A 21,308-nucleotide genomic window follows, 5' to 3' on the forward strand; every position below is an offset into this window, starting at 1 on the left:
TAGAGATTAAGGAAGCGGCCACGTAATCAGAAGGTTGCCGGTTCGAATCCTGATCCGCCAAGGTGCCACTGAGGTCACACTGAGCAAAGCACCATCCCCACACACTGCTCCCCGGGTGCCTGTAATGGCTGCCCACTGCTCACTCAGGGTGATGGGTTAAATGCAGAGGACAAAGTTCACTGTGTGCACTGTGTGCTGTACTGCTGTGTATCACATGTGACAATCACATTTATTTATTTATTTTTGTGTAGTCAGCTTAGCAAGGAAAGCTAATACCGTGTTTGTGGATGACGTCACCTAAAGGTAACATGTATAAGGAAAATAGTAATGGACCAAGGACAGAACCTTGTGGAACACCAAACTCTACTTTACTATATGAAGAAGAATCACCATTGGTGTCCACAAACTGATACCGATCGTCAGATATGATCTGAACCATACAAGGGCTATTCCCTTAATCCCAACAACATTCTCTAACCTGATTAATAGTGTCAAACGGGACAAGCAGTGAGATGCGGCCCTGATCAGAGGCCAACAGCAGGTCATTAATCACTTTAACCAGCGCTGTCTCAGTGCTATGATGAGGTCTAAATCCCTATTTATAAAGTTCATGAATGTTGTTGCACTCAGCTGCTGGGCTTTTTCTAAATTTATTTACTTCAACGCCATTTACGTTCTAATTTCCGGGCGGTCTTCTTAAGCGAGCGCATGTGATCATTATACCAAGGTATTCAATTTTTATCCCCTGCCCAATGGTCAAACTGAATGCAAACTGATGAAGGTGGTAAATGCTGCAGCCAGGTCCCTCTGCTTTTTGGTGAAGGTCACCACCATCTCCTTGATTTTGCTGACATTAAATTCCAGACATGAGGCGTCATACCAGTTCAGAAACTCCTGCAGAACCAGACCATGGTTGTGTGAGGAGCCTGACAGCAGGGACAGCAGGACTGTGTCATCAGCGTACTTCACTAGGTGACAGTTGGGCTGTCTGGCCCTGCAGTCGTCTGTGTATAATATGAAGAGCAGTGGAGACAGAGGAGACAGCAAGCAGACTTGTGGTGACCCAGTCGAAGGTCACAACTGAGAGAGAGTTGTTAACCAGTAATCTTTGTGATCAGAAAGTCCAATAGACAAGATTGTCTGGTTGTCCAGATGAAAGTTGGAGGAGAGTTTATTAGCCAGGATGTGGAGTTGCAGAGTGTTGAAAGCTGAGGAGAATGCATTCCACAATGCTGCTGCAAAAAGGAGATAAAGATTACAGAAGTTTCCATAAGAAATAGAAATTCTAGAATCAGTTAAAACGTTTTTTTTTTTAAATAAATAGAATTGTCTAAAACGGACTGTCTGGGGTCTGATCATGACATATTTTATTAGCAGAAATTCAGAAGACTATTCTTTCAAACCTCAAGAGATTGAAACCTCATCGATTACACATTGGCGTTGCAGAATGAATTAGATGCATGAATTAGGTGAAACTTAAAAATTCTTTATTGGTCTTTCCCCTTCCTCCTTCTCACCCTAGCTCTTCAATTCCTACTCCTGGTCCATGAGCAGAAGACAAAAGGCACGCTGCAGGTGTGAGCTTAAACAAAAAGCTTGCATTTAGGATTTTTATACTTTTGCCTCGGCAGGCACTTCTGCTGTTATTTCACTCCACTTTGATCTCCCAGCCCAGAGTGCCCGGATCAGAGGAGAAACTGACTTTTTCCTTTAAAAATCTTATTAGTATTGCTGAACATTCTGTGAAACATGAAGTACTTGACCTTTCATTGACTCGGCTGCTGTGACAGAATTTACATTCCCTGGAACACACATCTGGAGCCTGATTTAGAATCATTTGAACCCATAATAAAAGTTTTATTATCCATCCAGCCATAAATTACCATCTGAACGGCCGATTAAAGATGCTGTGCTGTAGCTGTGAGGCTAATTTAAGGAAACCACTGGTTAATTGCTCATCATGCCAGTGCTTTGTTACTCATCGTTTTTCCTCTTCAGAAAGAGGACTTCAGTTTCTTTGCATGTTTGGACATTAAGAGTCATAGAAATGCCTACAAGTGTGTCAAACACATTAAAATGAACTTTTATTAATTCCACTGCAAGAGCAAAAGATGTGTGTGGGGTTGGAACCATTTGTAGAAAAAAAAATTAGATTTATGATATATCTCTCTCTCTCTCTCATAAATCTAATTGTCACGACACCAAGGTAAAGGGAGGACACAGGCAGAGGGTGCTGAAACAAAAAGTTTATTGTAATGGAGGAATCTGCTTGGGAAAAGGTGTGAGGAATGGGGAAAGAAATTGCTCATGCACTATGGGGACATTCCATTCATGCACAACACAGGAAATCAGAAAAACCACAAGACCATATATACAAACCAACCTACTGGTGTGGCCCGCTCAGGGTCCAGGTGTGGCTAATCCAGAAGGGGCGGGGCCTGGGACCAGCAATCATGCCCAGCTCACGGTGATGATAATATTGAAAGTTCCACTGGTTTTTAAACACTCTCTACACCACCGTTTCATTAATGCAGTAACCACATATGAATGCAGTAAATAGATGTAATGATCAAGTGTGGCTGATGGGTCCTACAGGTATTCCAGAGTTAACCAATACATTAAACCGTAAAAAGGTCTTTTATATACTTCCAGATTTGCTGCAGAGCACATGTTAGGGTTGCTGTACGGTTCCCACAGCTGTCTGGAAAATTTAATTCCCACTTTCATTTGGTCTTAAAAAAATTCTCTTTTGCAAAAATGGCCTGCAGTGCTGAAGATATGTCAGGAGTCTGGAGTGTTCAATTTAAGGCATTTTATTCCTGTCTGAGTCAAATGTCTTTTGAGATGTCATGTAAGATGTGCTTGTGTGACATTAACCCGTGTCTACCATATGAATGTGTGGGTCTGTGTGTGTGTATGTGTAGATTACTAGATTATAAACCATATAGATTGTGCTCACAGTATATATGAACATTTATATATTAAAAAAAAATTCTTACACAATGCTGTCATGGTCACACTTTTCGGGGACAAATATGTCTATTACATGTCTGTGCGCCTGTGTGTTCATTTGATTCTGTGTTTGTGTCTAGATCTCTTGGCCGTGCCGAAGCATCCCTATGCGGCCATGGAGAACTGGGGCCTCAGTGTATTTGTGGAACAGAAGATTCTGCTGGATCCAGACGTCTCCTCCACCTCCTACCAAATGGAGCTGACCATGGTGGTGGTGCATGAGATATGTCATCAGGTGAAGCACACAAATACACACACACACACACACACACACACAGATTTATGCACATAAACACACTATATACGTGCCAGATCTCTTTCTCTACACACATAATGTAATGGTTTACTAACAATAAGGAACATCTATAACAGTTAACAGTTAAATCAAGATTTGATGATGGGCCTTTGTTATATTAACAAAATTGCTTGCACCTTAGATAATTGTTGTGGTGCCTAAGACAGATATTGTCAATATATTGTATATGTAGAATATATAACCGAGCCTATGCAGGTTGCAGCTGTGCACACAGGCGTGAGGAAGGCCTGTGTTTTGTGGATGGTCAGGCTGTAGGAGTCTTTTATGGGGTCAGTGGTCAGCAACTATACAACTATACACCATGGAGCTAGCCCTATAAAGATGCAGGAGAACTGTATTCTCCCAGTCACACTGTCACAAAGAGGACTAAGGACTGAAGCACAAGCATTTTCAGCCACACAAATTTATTAAACATTATACTAGTGTTCACCCGAATGTGCATCCAGCACGGTCTTTCACTCTGAACCCTGATGCAATCTCTGACAGAGGAGATGCAACGAATCAGAAAGCAGTTATCAGCAGCGTGCAAGGACAGGGATATTGTTGGATATGGAGTGACTTGGTGTCGGGAGCTTTCTCACTGCTGTCGGTTGGCCTTGCGTGCTTCCGTTTCTGCTCAGGTCTTCCTTTAGGTTGCTGCTGCGGACCACACCCCGCAGAAGATGATTGGCCACAAAGTCATGCGGAGTGTTAAAAAGACAAGCTGTGTTATTTCATTGTGTTCTCAATGCAGAGTCCTTATATACGTGTCAAAATGGACATTTCATCAGGACGTGAACAGGTGTGGTGTGTCAGGTGGACATGGTGTGCAGTGGTCTCCGGGCAGGTCCTCGGGTGGTTGGGTGTGGGTGTGTGATGAACGGAGGTGTGAATCCGGTCAGTTGTCAGATTTATGTTCTGTAGACGACTGTAATTCAGAATTCTGAATTAATCTCAAAAATTCTTCACGCAAACAAATGCATGTCAGTTAGCAAAAGTTGCATAAGTTTTGTGTTCTTGTGCTCCTGGTTACTTGATTGTGTGGATCTGTGATTATTAGTATAATAATCCGTGCCCTGTATCCTTGTTCTGTCGTCCGCCATTTTCCCTCATGATTGGCATGTTCACGTTGGTGTGCTCCCATCTTCCCCGCCAAGCGTTCCTAACATTTAATGATGCACTGAAAAGGTGCTGTTCATGTGATGCCATGTTGGGTTTTGAATTGAAATTTGCATGTTGTCTTAACGAACACCCTTCACGGACTCATTATGCTTTGGTAAATAGTTTCCATGGCAACAGTATTCAAAATGCAGCTTTGTATTTTATGGATGTGGTTGTGGCTTGAGCTCCATTTCCATTTTGTTCTTGGTTGAGGGTGAGATTATTCGACTTATTGATTAGTTCACCCAACTGCATATTCAGAGAAAACTCTGTCTGCAGCACAATAAGAGGGAAGAGGGAAATTCTTCTCATAAATCACATTTGTATCAATATCAGGCACAGATACACTGCAGAGAACCAGGGTGGTGATGAAATCTGCTCCTTGGGAGCCCAATTTTCTACTCTTATGTGAACTGGTGGCCTGAACATGCATTTGCATGTGTTTTATTTCAAAATGTAATGTACATTCAAAATATACATTACACACAGTGGGGGAAATCATTATTTGAAACCCTGCTGGTTTTGCCTACTAACAAAGAAACGATCATTCTATAATTTCAATGGTAGGTTTATTTGAACAGTTAGACATAAAAAAGACAGGAGACAGGAGAAAGAATTGCATTTCAAAATAGTTATAAATTAATTGACATTTTCATGAATGAAATAGATAGTTTATCCCTTTTTTCATAACCTGCTTTGGTACATTTAGCAAGGGATAGCAACCTATGTTGAGCTCAGATATTTCTTGTAATTGACCACAAGGTCTGCACATATCTCTGGGTAGATTTTATCCCACTCTTCTTTGCAGATCCTCTACAATCATTCATGTTTAGTGGCTGATGTTTGGCAACTCGAAGCTGTAGCTCCCTCCACAGATTTTCTATAGGATTAAGTGCTTTGAATTTGTAATGCTCACCCATGACCTGTTTTCTCACCCAAGATTTGATGGTACATGGCCCCATCCATCCTTCCTTTGATGCAGTGCAGTTTTCCTGTTCCCCCCAAAGCATAATGTTTCCTCATCCGGTTTCATGATGGGGACGAATTTCTTGGAGTCATAGGCAGGATTTGTCCTCCTCTAAAGTAGAGTTGATGCCAAAGAGCTTGATTTTGATCTCATCTGTTCACAACACTGTGGTCCCTTGAGATCATTGATCAGTTCCTCTAGTCTTGGTGTGGTTTCCTATTGTTCTCGTTACCATTGAAGTTCCATGAAGTAAGATCCTGCGTGGAGCTCCACACTTCAATTTTTCAATCCTTCAATTTTTTAATAACTGTTGTGACCTTCTCACTCAGCGACTTGGCAATGGTCTTGTAGCCCATTCCAACCTTGTGTTGGTCCACAATCTTGTCCCTGACATCCTTGGGAAGCTCTTTTGCCTGGTCCATGGTGCAGCAATCTGGGTAGATTGATTAGTTCTGTGGACTTTTGTTCTATACACATAATGAGTTGAGAAGCTCCCAATATCAGACCCTTACCAATATACAGGGAGCCTTTCTTTTCAAATACTTACTTCATTCATGAAAATGCTACTTACATTAAAACATTTTTTTAATGCATTATTTAAAGTGTGATAGTGTGCATGTTATATTTGAGTCTAGTGTGAGTTCCTAATGCATAGTGTAAAACTGGGGCTCTACAAAAACAGAATTTTTCCTTTATCTGTCAGATTTTGGTCAGTAGCCGAAGCCTCCAGTGGGGCTGAGGGAATTGTGATTGAATAATAGAGGTTCAAACAGTCAATATGCTTCACAGTTCAGAGGCATGCCTGCCCACCTTTGTTGGAAACCCTTTTTTTCTGACAGAGAGGATTGCACTTTGCTTCAGTTTGAACCTGAAGTTCACTTAATTAATCACACAGAATGAAACAATCTTTTCTCTACCTGGAAATTGTAATGTCTGGGGAGGGCTCATTTTCCAGTCTCAGTATAAACTGTCTTCTCTGTTTCAGTGGTTCGGGGACCTGGTGACTCCTGTCTGGTGGGAAGACGTCTGGTTGAAGGAAGGATTTGCACATTTCTTTGAGTACGTTGGATCCGACTTCCTTTTCCCAAAGTGGAATATGGTAAGAGTTTTTATTATAAAGCAACATGGAACAACTATCAGTTAAAATCATAAAGGCTAGAGGAATATCTAGAAAAGATTTCTTGTTCAGAGTCAGATAATAGTAACAGCAAAAACAACAATCACCATCATCATAATTATCATGGACAAGCTGGGATCAGACACATAAACACCTGGGTTGTGATGACAGACTGGCGAAAGAGGGAACAAAGAAGTAAACAAATCTTTTATTCTGTCTGGAGGAGGTTCAACTCAATGCCCATGGAAACATGGATTTATGTCATTCTGCATATTTTCTGATTTTCAACATTAGTTGTTGATGGAGAAGAGTGAGGGGGTCATTAAATCCTGCAGCACAATGGCTTTTTGATGCTTATGTCATGAAAAATAAATAAAAGAGATCTAGGCATGTGGGAGTTGTGTGTGTGTGTGTGTGTGTGTTTAAAATAAGACATTTGGCTGTTTATGAGAAGGTATTGAGGGTGTGTATGGGATCAGAATATCTGAATAGCTGTTATGCAATGCACCAAGGCCACCATTATCCAGTCAGCTGGAGGACGTGTAAAGGAATTTTCTCAGCAATTCGTTCTGCTAATATTAACAGGCAATGATCATTCATTTCAGATTTGACTCAATTTTTTTTAATGACAATTGTCATGAAATGAATCAGAATTTCAGTTCAATCACTTATTGTTGACATGTTAAAATATTTGGATGTTTCTCTTATCTATTCTCATATTTATTCATATTTCTAATCATATTTATTACATTTTTTCTTGAAACCAAAAACATTTTCAATTGTATTGTACACACTTGGCATTAGAGTTAGGTATATACAGTAGAGGTGTAAAAGGCTCACTGTTTGGTCCAGTAATTAACATTATTGATTTAAAAAGATGGTTTTGGCACCTGTTTGTCAGTATGGGCTTATTGCTTTGTGGATTTTACTGGATCTTACCACCTCAGATGGCACTATCATGGCAGCCCGGTTCTGATCTCCTGAGGCTGTCAGCACAGTAGTTGAATTCAGCGTATCCAGAACTCAGCAGCACACATTCTTAAACTCATTCATTTGGATTATGTTACAGAAACACTTCAGTTACAAACTTTCTGTGTCCCTAGGCTAATGGATTTTTTTCCATCCTGTTTGCTTGGATAGACTCCATGTTCACCATGACTATCCTGAAAAGTGTGAATAATAAAATGTATACAGTGGAGAGATAATGTTGTAGTTGAGCAAAGACTTTTTCAGCCACTTGAAATGAAGGAATCAGTGTGACGCCCCGGGGCCATGGTGTTGTCACAGCAGGTGTACCTGGCACCAATTGGGCCTAATGGATCGGGACTCCCATAAAGCTGGAGTGCAGCTGGCCGTGCAATGCTGCAACATTACAGTGGACACTGTTACTTACTTTTTTTATCAAACTTATGATTGCAGTTTGTGACAATCGCCACATACCTGTGGGTTCGTTTTTTGGGGGATGCTCCTGAGGGTAGGGGAAGCGACTGTGCTGGACCCTCTGGTAGCCGATAAGGAGGGCAGGTCAGGTGAGGACCTGGGTCCACCGCCAGAGGGGCATAGCCTCGTGGGTGGCATGAGGGTTTGGTCGGGATGAGCAGGAAGATGGCCTTCTCGTTCCAACGGACGCAGAGGGGGCTGAGCCGTGAGGGGTCAGGCGAAGCCCCTACACTGCCAGAAGGGGCGTGCAGTGGCAGAGACTGCAAGTTGCCAGAAGGCATAGCCTTGCAGCTAGAGTAGTCACCGGAGGATCCTGGACTGCCTTCCTGTGCAGTTCAGGGAGAGGAGCTGGGGACCCCAGCAGGGAAGTGCAGTGGCAGGGGCTGCACGTTGCTAGATGGCACCAACCTGTGGTTCGGTAAGCGGTCGCCAGAGGGTCCGGGATCGGCGCCCAGGGGGCACGTACCTGTAAAAAAGACCTGGCACCAATTGGGCTTAATGGAGTGCAGTCAAATACTGCGACATTACTGTGGACACTGCTCCTTTACATTTGATTTCAGTTCCTGGCAATTGCCAGTCAATCAGCACCCATCATCATAAACTCTGTATTTCCATTGTGTGGTGGTGATGGATTACCGAATGCATGTTTGTTAATAACTAGCTTTATGTTGCTTTAGGACATCGCCAAATGGCCACTTTTCAGAACCCATCCACGCAGAAATCTTAGGACATGAGTCATTTAGACTGAAATCTCCTGATGATTAATTCTTCCGTTATCTCAGCCCAGAGTCTGATATTCTGTGTCCTGCCAGCCATTTCAATTTCTTGTAAACCTTCCTCCATTTCACCCTGATTCCTCAACTGACCAGTATGCAGGTCAGGAGGTGTCTGTTGAGCAGAGAGGGGCTCAGTGGGGTCATTTCATTTCGCCTGTCACAGCCGCTCTGGTGGCTGGTTGATAAGAGGATATCACCATGTGGACAGCTCACACATGCTTTGCTGCTCTGGTGAGAAATGTTACGTGTCTGATCACCATGCTGTGCTGTGGGTCTCAGGGTGGCTTTTATTGGGCCAGTTGTTGGTTGAGCGCCCCCTCCCCTCAGATATGGATTTGTGGGAATCTCAGTGAAAAATGTTCAGGAATTAACAGCCTGTTGAGAGTGCATATGGCCCAGATGGAGCTTCCCCTAATGGCTCTAATTTATGTGACTCACATCCACTCAGTGTTGCCAGCTGCTGCAGAATCTCCACCTATGTGTTCATGTGGGAAATGGTTCTGTCCAAATCACCTCATCTGCAGTTTATAATTACGTCTAGACTGATAACGGTGAATATTCCGGCCTACCCCCTACCTTACAGACCCGCCAGTTCCAGGCTGTTATCCATCTGCTGTCCACTGCCCTCATCATCAGTTGTTCCAGATGTGATTCAGTTTCACTTCGGCCATAAAATCCAGACAACATAAACTGAACAATGATAAAGGAGTGCATAACCACCTCACGATATACAACTGTGGTATCAGAGAGACTGATCGGAATTGTCTAAAAAATATCACATTTCATCAGAGTTAATGACAACATGAATATATTGTGACTATAATGTCGTTATTGTAAACTAAATAAAATATGTACAGCAATATTTCATCAGTTTAATAATGCATTCAGATTTTTTTTTAGCATTAACTCATTAATATTTTAGATCATTGTTTGCTGGTGTACAGTGCAGTGTCACAACTCCAACCTCGATGTCTCATTCCCACTCACTCAACTTCCAGTTACCGGCACCTATACCTCATCACTCGGTTGAATATTTAACTCAGGTCGGCACTAGGAAATGTCTATCCTTGCATTGTTACTGACAGTTGTGCTGCTGTAACGGTAAGATGTTGTAACGGTAAGTCTGGCCAATGAAATAAATGCATGAAAAAAGCAGAGTTGCTTTCCAATTGGCCTGTTTGAATTGGGGGCGTCTCCACTAGAGGAGGTACTGACCGCATTCTTTAATTAAAACAATATAAAAAATCCTCCTTTAAATTTATTTTTGGTTTGTAACACCAAAGGTTATGCTAATTGGCTGCACGTCAGAGTGTCTACATGGCAATAGTATTGGCGTACTACATTGTACATGTAGTTCTATATTTGTTCAGAAAAAAATTATAAAAGCTTAATTGCCTGTTCATTTTATTGAACAATAGGTTATGGTTTCTGCCACAATTGTCCATTTTATTTGTTAAATCAAACTAAGTGATTGTTATTATTATTAATATAAGTAAATAATGGGGGTGGATATTTTTGTCCCCCCCTGACAAGCCAAATGCCAACCCACACATGATGTTCTGCTCACACATCCACCCCGTGGCCTGAGTGTGGGAAGTGTAAAGAATAAAGATGCTTGATTCACCCTCACACTTGGGTCCTCGTCTTCAGGAAGACATGACACCCAGGTGAACTATGAGCAAAGCAGACAAACTGTGGAATTTGTTCATCCGAATGAAAGCAGATGACCTGTTGCAAGGTCATGCATGTTGTGTGCAAACTCAGCGCCTCATATGCAGACTCCGAGGAGAGACAGCCAGAAATGCGCAGGAAATGGATAAGACATAGCAATTTATTTATTTATTCCTCCATCAGAAAAAACAGAACCTGTTTAATACAAAGTTTCATTCCGCATGGAATATTATGCTGCATCAGGCTATTCTTTTTCATATAGACCACACACTGTATATACGGGTCTGTGGTATTACTGAACTCTAATGTGCTGTGAAGAGTCACTGATCATTGCTGACTGTAATCAGCAATCTGTATTAGGCTGTCACACAGTCATTTTATTAAGAAATGAGTGAACTGATCAAATTGTTTAATTCAGTCATTAAAATAAAGGGTCAAATTAGAGTCAATAACAATGAGTATCATCATATCTAATTACTGAAAAAAACTGGTGATAATACAAAAAGATAAAGATAAGTCTGTTTTTGTCAACAGCAGGTTGAGAAATAGCATATGGTTATATTTGGAATGTGGCTTCATAATTAAGACTCTGCTGCTCTCATGAGTAATAAATGGCTTTTTTTGCGATAGTTTTACCTCTCAGATTTGTCTCATTGTCTCTACACTTGTTAACATCTTCTACCAGGATCATGATGGTCTGTAATTCTCCGCTAAAGATGTACAAAGATCAGGGTTTTAGCCAGCATGTGTGGGGAATAGCGGATTAATGTTTCAGTGCGAGTACTAGAGAATTCAGGCGGATCCTTTTAAAAAGGATTCAATGTAGGATTCTGTGTGTGTAAGAAAGGAGACACGAGAGAAGGAGGAGAAGGAACTGAAGGAAACTTGAGATTGCATGTGTGAGTGGCTTTACTTTTTTTAATGCTTTTTGGCAGCTCTTTTTATTATTTTAGAGAAATGAAGCAGTGGCAGATGTTTTATTAAAAGTCACAAATGGTATTATGGGATAAAGTTTCGGCTCCTCAAATGTGCCCTGAAAGGTCCTCCACTTCATGTCAGATCTGGTTGAACTTCACCCTATAAGGTGCTGACATTAATGAACCTGAATGAATGCACCTTTCCTACAAGGAGAATAAAGTTCATGCCTCCTCCTGCTCTGGTCCTGACGCCTGGGAACAGGTTCCTTCAGTTGTCCACTCATTTAACTCACACTGTCCACATTGTCTCTTGGATCCTGTATGTGTCTCAGGAGAAGCAGCGCTTCCTGACCGATGTGTTGCACGAAGTGATGATGCTAGACGGCTTGGCCAGTTCCCATCCCATCTCTCAGGAGGTGTACGAGGCTACAGACATTGACCGCGTCTTCGACTGGATCGCTTATAAAAAGGCAAGCAACTCTCAGCAGTCCAAGCTGTGTGTGTGTGTTTGTGTGTGTGTGGTGCACACAATGGAACGTATCCTCTGCATTTACCCATTGTGAATAGCAGTTATGAATGGCACCTGGGAAACAGCGTGTAGGGAGGTCCACGCCCATAGGCTCTTGCACTGAATTTCACACTTATTGCAGTTATTTTGACTTCAAGACGTGAACCGTGCAAGAATATATATTCCTAGCCAAATAAGGGGGTAAAAAATAGGGGTGTTGAAATTAAAATATCAATTCTGCATCAATGCAGTGCACAACATAATTGATTATATCACAATGACGTTGCTTTACTTTCTGACTGTGGCATGAAAATTCTCGTTAAAAAGTAGTGCCAGTAGTGACTGAGGCTGCCTGATCTGTGCACAGCGCCACTCCGGGGAGGAGTTTAACGCTGCACTCGGCACCGTGGTCAAAGTTGAAATTTGTTGAAACCACCGCCTGGCTTGACGTATTTTCTCTGCTGCTGGGGTTTCCATCACACTCTGTATTTATTATGCTTACAGCATCTCAGTTCATCTCAGCCTCGACCGGGTAACCACTCTTACATGAAATGGGGACACATACCAAACATTACTGCTTTTATGTAATACAAAATTAAATGGACCAGTCTGCTCAGTTCCTGTGCTTGGTGGAGAGTCAGAGTGTAGTAGTGCCGTGTGCATTTAAAGGGGTACTAGTACTACACAACTGTTAAAAGGTGAGCCCAGACTGATCATGCTATATGGGATGCATCACGATGCATCGATATTGAGGCAACAATAATTGAAACCGAATCCAATTGTGAGACCAGTAAAGGTTCACACCTCTGAAATTGGACTACAGAACACTGAAATTGTGCTACATTGTGTTCTTGTATGCAAATATAAAATCTTCTTTTTCTGTGTAGCTGGGAGTAGTCTGTGTTTTGCCAGGAGTGACTATATTATTACCTGCCTTCAAATACACCAACCTCATCCTGGCAGAACCATTGAGTAACCGCAGGGTCTTTGTTCCTGAATTAGCTCTGAAATAATCCACTGAGTATTTTAAATCACTTCACTTTCAGGCCTCCTCACAGGCCTGCAGTACAAGGGAAAAAGTGAAATATTCAGATAATGTTTTTTAACATGCTTAATGTCTCTTTTTCGGCAGGGTGCGGCTCTTATCCGGATGCTGGCCAATGTCATGGGCCAGTCAGTGTTCCAGCGGGGTCTCCATGTGAGTACCACCTCTTCTTCGTCTTCTTCTTCTACCCACCATCAGTCCAGTCAGGCTGCTTCCTGCCCCTGTCAACTGCAGTTAGGGAACCATCTGACCCGCTCTGCTCCTCCGGTACGGGTGTGTGGCACACAGGGGTCATGACTTATTCATGCTTCTATCTGTTTGCTGAGCTCTGAGTTTGTATCAGGGTACCGGCTTCTCCCTGGAATGTAAATGGCCATTTTAAGGAGATGTTCTATCAGCACTGGCTCTTTATAATTCAATGTAGAGGAAGTAAACGGTGCACTGCACCTCACACACTTGCCTTGGAGAGAAGAAAGACCCAGGGAGGTGACAGAAGGCCCTTTACCACAGTAAACCAGCAGGCAGGCCACTTTCCATGGCAAACAAGCAGCTGAATTACTTAGCATAGTAAAAAAAACGGCACTCTCTCAGCTGCTGGATGCAGTTTTGGGTTATAGATTCATCCCTTGACTAATGAATTCTATGATTGTTTCTGATTCATTCATTAACAAATCAGAACCTACTCGAAAACGAGGCATGGCATTTTTATATCTACTGTGTGTCCTGGGCAGCTGGAGTCTATCTGTACAAGAGAGGAGAAGACAATTACATCATTTAATTGTAGATGAGAACCTTCACAGAGCACAGAGGTGAGTGTGGCAGCAAAGCCAGTAAATACTCATGCCTGGAACTGAAGTTTGTGTTGAAGGGAAAGGTATTGTCTTCAATTAACCTGTTTCTATTAAAAACATGACTAGGATTTCATGCTGCGACAATTGATGTAGTGTTTCACCAATATACCAATATATATTCTGTATTTACTGAGGTTAACTAACAACAAAGTTTATAATTTTAAAATTCCACAAAAAACTAGGAGTTTATCTAGGAGAGAGAAAAAATTGGTGTCAGTGCAGGGTTGGTGAGGATTTGCCCAGAAGAGAAATATGTCCATTATAATAACCATATATAACTGGTCCATATGAAGGTCCCTGAAGCTGTAGCCATTACAGTGTTGTGGCTGTGGTGACCCTCTGGTACATGTCATGCTGGGTCGTCTTGTCAGAAGCTCATTACCAGGAACAATGATCTAGAGAAACTCAAGTGAGAAACAGATAAGACTTGGATGGCTGAGACCGAGGGGTTATGGTAGATGCCTGAGTTCTGAACATTACCAGAAAGGCTGTTCCAAAGCTTTGGAGTTCTTTAGCTGAAAGCTCATCCGCCTGCTTTGTTAATTTGTTAATTCTCTGTACCAGTAAGAGTCTGGTGTCTTGTGAGCGCAATTCTCATGTAGGGCAGTACTCTTCTAACAAGTCACTTAGCTAATCCGGGATCAGTCTATGTTGAGCTTTGTATGTTAGTAAAATAATTTTATAGTCTTTATAATCAAAAATTTACCGGTAACCAATACAGTGAGGACAAAATCGGAGTGATATGTTCAATTCCGGTTAGAATAGAAAGCGACTGCTAGAAAGAGACTGCTCCTCCTCTTTAAGACCATATTCTTAATTATTCTTAATAACTCCTGAATTCTGTCTCTTTAAAAGGCATGAAATGTTAACACATTGCAACATTGTTCATGTCCTGCTGTTTTGCTCAGTGGTGCAATGCAGATGCACTTTGTAGGTCTGGAAACAAAATTCTCTTTGGTCTCATTTGACATTGCATGCCCCGTTGGTTTGTGGGTAATTAAATGCAATGGGAACCACCAGACCTCATGTGTTCCAGCTGTGGAGCAGTGTTCTGACTAGCGGGGCGGCGGTTTCTGTATGTACACCTGCTGTTCATATTGGATCCTTGTGGCTCACTATACATTAACAGCGAACTCAACACCCTTTTTAAAGGAAAAGAACTATAGCATTTGAATACTGATGGTCGTTTCCCTCAGTAATTATGGGAGATGGTGTGGAGGTGGAGCTCCCCCTCCTGCCACATCAGCGTGGGAAGAGTTGTTCATCTCTGCTGTAGCTGAATGGCCTTGTGGCCCTGCTGTCAGTCACTGAGTGAAGTGAATGAACAGTGACAGAAGAGCCATCAGCCAGAACGGACCTCCTGCTTTATCAGCCTCAAGGCAACCGTCTAGCAGTGGGTGAAGAAGAGAAGCTAATAAAGAAGAGGGCTTTCCAACTCCACCTCTCTGGACTGGTGAAGGCTGAAAGCAGACATTATCAAGCCTAATGAGGAACTGAGTGTGTGTGTGTGTGTGGGAATCTTTATGAAATGTCTAATGCGTCAGTTTATCAGTTTATCTTTTTCTTTCTTTCTAGTAAAAGGTGGAGAGCTCGACCTTTCTACACAATGAACTGAAACCACTCATGTAAATGGATGTTCATACAGTTGATATATCTCTTTTCAGGATTACCTGATGACACACATGTACAGTAATGCAGCCCGGGATGACTTATGGAACAAGTTTACAGAGGTAACATTTACTTTCTGTACTAAATGAGCTGCATGCTTATCTGATTATGTTCTCTCATAACTGACTGACATGACTTTGGCCATGTTGTCATTAATAAAAAAATGTGTTAAATCTAACCAAACAACTGTTTTTAATGGTGAATGCCTAAAAACCGAAAATGCCAGTCCGTAGCATCATGAACGTATTTCACTGTAACGTACAGAGACACAATTATTCTGAACTGATTTTTTTATTGGCTGATTGGACAAATCTAAGTGATGAAAAGTACATGGATAAGTTCAGTATGTTATGTAGATTTATGAAAGACCAGCATTTTATCAAGAGTCTGGAGACATTTCAGACCATAAATTCTAATCCTGCCAGACAAGAACTTAGATGATTGTTTTTTTATGGTGGATCATCAGTTGAAAGGTCTTCTCTTGAGAGATGACTGCTTGTCACGCACTGCAGAATCTAACATCCACAGCAACCCATCACTACTCAATGCTGAAACTCTGCCCGTTTGCTTTCTTTTCATGAAATCCAATTTGCTGCAATGATCTGCAGCCACTTAGTTCATCGAAAGCCTGTTTTTGGAGCTGTGACCCTTGGCAGTTCAGCCCACTCTGCTGTAATTGTTTTTCACTCGTGAGAAAAAATGCAGCTGTTCCCCTTGCAAAAATAGCCTTTAAAAAACCTGACTTAACCACAATCAACCTGGAGCATAAACCTGAGCCCAGAGTTGTGTTCATGTTCCAGACCTCAAGTGTGTGTGTGTGTGTGTGTGTGTGTGTGTGTGTGTATAGCTGGACAGACTGCTGATGGAGAATCACACTTACTGGCCATTCTCATTAAACATGCTTATGGACAACTACCACACGTCTTTCTTGTTTTATGTATTTATGAACAGGAACAAGCCTGACATTAACACCTATTAACACAGTGACCACTGTGTGTGTGTGTGTGTGTGTGTGTGTGTGTGGTGTTTGTTCTTAAAATCAAAACTAAACCTGACTTAATTATTAGAACTGTTGCAGATGTGTGTGTTTTCTTCTCTGTTCTTCCTCAGTCTCCTCACATACTCTCTCTCACACACACACACACACACACACACACACACACATCTGAACAAATATTGTGTAAATAAGTGTCTGAACATATGGCTGGTGTGTGAGTTTTAATACTCATCTACATGGCATTTCTTCCTCCACATTTATTCGGTTAATATCCTGATTAGCATGATGATAATGAATGTTAATCCGGCTGTGCGTGGTAAGAGATTTCAACAGAAAACCATGGGAAGGACCATAATCCTGTACCCGCATGGTTAGCCTTGCTGCCCAGGGAATAAACTCACAGACACCTGCCAATCATCAGATCAGAAACAGAAAAATGCGAACAACCATCCATCCGGTCACCTTCACAGCACTGAGAGTGGTGGTCAAACTAGTGCTGCAACTAATGATTCTTTTAATAATCAATTACATTTACATTTACAGCATTTACCAGATGCCCTTATCCAGAGCGACTTACAATCAGTAGTTACAGGGACAGTCCCCCCCTGGAGACACTCAGGGTTAAGTGTCTTGCTCAGGGACACAATGGTAGTAAGTGGGGTTTGAACCTGGGTCTTCTGGTTCAATGGCGGATCTGTTACCCACCAGGCTACTAACACCGCTTCACGATTGATCTGTTGTTGTTTTTTTTTTATTATTATTATTAATCGGAGAATCGGATAGATAAAAAAAAAAAAAAACAAGGAAAAGCATTTATTTCCAACACTTTATTAAAAAAAAAATCTTTAGAAAGTGCACAAACATGTTGCTATAATAATAATAATAATAAAATAAAATAAAAATGGACTAAGACAAAAAGCACACACATGTATGCTTTACATCTGCCAAATATATAGACACTTTTTCTTTTAATAAAGTTCCACCTGAGCTGCCAGAACAATAAATAAATTATAGATATAAAAAATAAAGAACAATACAAATCAGAAAATTGAACAGGATTTGTTTGAATGGCAGAGCTTGTTCTCTACACTACACTACAGGCACCTGGGGAGCAGTGTGTGGGGACGGTACCATGGGGACGGTGCTCAGTGGCACCTTGGTGGTTCAGGATTCGAACTGGCAACTTTCTGATTAACTTTCAACTTTCTTTCACAATGTATGTGAGAACTTTGTTCCTTACTTGGCCGTGGACATCAGTGAGGGTGATAAAAATTATTCAAGAATGCCACAGCTTTAACTGGGCCTAATCCACTGTCAGTCACGCAGTTCATTTTGACCACTGCTTGCTGCCTGCTTCCACCGGCGCAATAGGCACTAGAAACAGGCGATTTTTTCACAAAATACAGGAGAATTTTGGCCGGTATTGCCTTGTATCGTTCCTCTACCTCCCCTGTTTTGTTTTTTTTTCCTCACCCTGTTTATGAAGCGCCGAACTCTGCAGGCATCAGTGCGGAGAGAGACCAAGTTTGTTCACTCCACTCTGCGCTCAACTGAACTTTTTTTAATAATCGTCGCGCAACACAACAAATCGATTATGAAATTCGTTGCCAACTCTTTTAGTAATCCATTTTTATCGATTTAATCAATGCAACCCTAGGTCAAACCCTACCCTGGAAGGTCCTGGAGACTGCCAACTGGGGACTTGCCACAAGCATTGCATTGTCGGAGATGCTATGAACCACAATTTTAACCCTTGTGGGGTGTTACATTTTCCATTATTTTACACTGAGTACTGAGTATTGAGCTGTAGTCTGACGGAACGTTTTCTCTTATCCTTCAGGCCATGAGGAAGGGAGGGAAGGACATCAACATCAGGGAGGTCATGGACTGCTGGACACTGCAGATGGGATACCCGGTAGTCACCATCAGCAAGAACGACAGTGTGGACAGCGCAGTCACCATCACACAGGAACACTTCGTCTATGACGTGGACATCAAGATGCCGGATCCTGAGCTCTTCAATCGGAGGTACAGCCTCTGCCTTCCATTTCTCTGGGTGTTTCCTCCAAACCAGTCACTGCTGGACCTAATCGATCAGGACACCCATTCATGATAAAACAGCCCATCACCCTCAGTGTTTCTGCAAATCAGCTGGTACAGAGAGGCTGGGCATATTTTTCATTCAGGTTCAATGAATTATTTAATGTTGGCTTTGTTACACCGCTGATATTCCACCTGAAGGATCAGAACAGCTAACTCACTCCATCAATGGACAGATGCAATCAGCTTCCTGTTGCTGGTTTGCATCGCTCTCCTGTTTTTTCATCATTGTTCAGTGTAGGCTCTGCTGCTCCGGGGTCTGGTCACACTGACAGAAAACAACAGGTTCATTATTCAAACACAATTATAGGAGCTGGAAAATGTCTTATCAGATCTCTCAACAAACTAGCTACTGCAAATTGACAAAAGTGAGGCAACTCACCCGCAAAGACATCCATAATCCATTTCATCCCCAGAAAAAGTCATTACATCGGCATAGAGCCTGACGATCTGGAGCTAAACCAAAAGCACACATTTCCTCCTCTGAGTGAGCCAGGATCATGCTGCCGGTGACTGATGGCCTCCCACGGTGCTGGCAGTTGGCACAGTGTGGAATGGTCTGGATGAGAGTCAGAGAGGTCACTCTGAGAGCGTTTTATGGGTTTATACACACTCACAGTGCATCTGACATTGAACAGCAGGGTTACAGTAGGTCATGTAGAGGCTTCACTCACTTTTATTCACCTTAACACAACATCTTTTATTCTCAACCAACCGATTTCCATTCATCTCTATTGTATTTTCAGATAGAATTTGATCTCTATCAGATCAGAAAATGTGTCTTTCAGAAATAATTAACCCAACCAAATCGGACAGGAAGTGCATATTTGTCACATGTGCATAAGGACCGCTAAAGTGATTATCACTTAAACAATAAAAATAAAAAAGACAACTGTGCAACTTGTACATCAAACACGAGGAAGTAAGGGAACTGAATGTTGTCATGCAGGAGGAAGTTTTGTAAAATTGTACACACTTGTTTATTAGTGACAAGTACAAAACAAATGCAAGAAAAAAAAATTGACAAGTACAAAACAAATGCAAGAAAAAAAAATTGAGGAATGGTGAGGTTGGTGTTGTCGGGGGGTGAGGTGCATTCAATCCTCGTTTTACCAGAGCTTGTTTCACAGCCCGAGTGAGTTAGTGAGTGAGTGAGTGAGTGAGAGAGAGAGAGAGAGAGAGAGGAAAAACACATGGGTTAGCCAATCGCTCTCCCTGCTTCTGGCAAATCCCGGCAGTTGTCTGCGTCACTGCCAGAGCAGTAATGCCTGGTAATGAAAAGGAATTATAAACGGGTGAAACTAGGTAACATAGGTGCATATCATAATCAGAAAAGAGACAGGGAGCTAGATGTGGCGCCACCTGGTGGGCCAGAGATACCATGATGTTACCCCCTCATTCCCAAAAGACACCATGCGGCATGCCTGTCCTTGAGCTGTGCCCCTGCCTGCCTACCTTCTCCTGGATCAAGCATGTTGGGTCCACCACTCTCTCCTCCCTTCACCCTTCACCTTGCTCCATCAGGCCTTTGGGGCTGGGTATCAAAGCACAGGTGACACAATACCACAAGAGAATCTACTATCCATAAATGCTTATTAGACAGTGGTATCATTTGTGTATAGGTTTAGAGTAAATGACAATAGTAGGCAAAGACACCGACAATAATCCCATAATGCCATGCAACAAAAGCTTCTACTTTCATTAACATAAAAAAAACATTTCTAAAATGTAAAATTATTTACATTTACGGCACTTATCAGACACCCTTATCCAGAGCGACTTACAATCAGTAGTTACAGGGACAGTCCCCCCCTGTAGACACTCGGGGTTAAGTGTCTTGCTCAGGGACACAATGGTAGTAGGTGGGGTTTGATCCTGGGTCTTCTGGTTCATAGGCGAGTGTGTTACCCACTAGGATACTACCACCCTGGTTTAAAATGAATGAATCTGAGTCGGAGTAAGAGGTTATGGAAAGTGAATGAGGGTCATGGTTACAATAAAAAGTCCCATCAGTGTGTTTGTGAAACAGGAGTATTGTGTTTATCCTGTGCTGCTAATGGCCTATGCTTACACCTCTTTTATCTGTGGCCCATCCACAGCGGTGCTGACCCACCAGTGATCTACTCAAAGTAGATTTCTCCATGCCAGTCATGGAGAAAATATATAGCTAAATGAATTAAGCAGTATCTTGGACTGTATTTTGGCTCCTTGGCACCAACACAAAAGTGATCAGAACGTGTTAATGTGCGCTGGGTGTTAATGTGAGTGAAATGCACATCTGCACCCCCCAATGTGGTGTAATGGGGTGTAAAAGAGCAAAATAGTCACTCCTTTCAAACCTGCTGCAAAACTGGCGCTCTGGTTCCTGCATTTTGTCAACTCCAAATATAAAAAACAATAAAAATAAGGGGACAAATAGAGGCCAAACTCCAGCACAGCCCTAAACAATGAGTGTTACTGAACATAATCTATTTCAGCTCAGACAGAAGGTAGGACACTAAAATGGAGCTCTTCCATCTCTCACACCTCATTGCAGCTCACATGACGGCATGATTACCTGTGGGGGGAGGGGCCATGGAGATCGATATGAATGAAACTTGGTAGAAGGGTTTTCTATGCACATATTCCTCATTCGTGTAGTACTCACGTTAGCTCAGGAAGACCTGCAGACCGAGAACAACCCAGGAAACAGACATCAATTGTAATCTCTCCAGTGAGCTGTGTAAAAAAAATCCTTTCATTCAGGCAATTCCTCTGTAAAAGTCCTCAGAGCCCGATGAGTG

The 21,308-nt window shown here is 42.1% G+C and overlaps 1 protein-coding gene across 1 annotated transcript in view; it reads left to right on the top strand.

Annotated features, from left to right (window-relative positions):
* Positions 1–21,308, top strand: part of LOC114765133 (thyrotropin-releasing hormone-degrading ectoenzyme-like) — a 71,331-nt gene that overhangs the window by 27,207 nt on the left and 22,816 nt on the right. The window contains exons 4-9 of the mRNA XM_028955217.1: positions 3,093–3,247; positions 6,421–6,534; positions 11,689–11,826; positions 12,997–13,062; positions 15,425–15,490; positions 18,266–18,453. Of these exons, the coding sequence (XP_028811050.1) occupies positions 3,093–3,247; positions 6,421–6,534; positions 11,689–11,826; positions 12,997–13,062; positions 15,425–15,490; positions 18,266–18,453 (727 nt within the window). The remainder of the gene's footprint in view (positions 1–3,092; positions 3,248–6,420; positions 6,535–11,688; positions 11,827–12,996; positions 13,063–15,424; positions 15,491–18,265; positions 18,454–21,308) is intronic.

This window comes from Denticeps clupeoides, chromosome 15, assembly GCF_900700375.1.
Source record: "Denticeps clupeoides chromosome 15, fDenClu1.1, whole genome shotgun sequence".
NCBI lineage: Eukaryota > Metazoa > Chordata > Actinopteri > Clupeiformes > Denticipitidae > Denticeps > Denticeps clupeoides.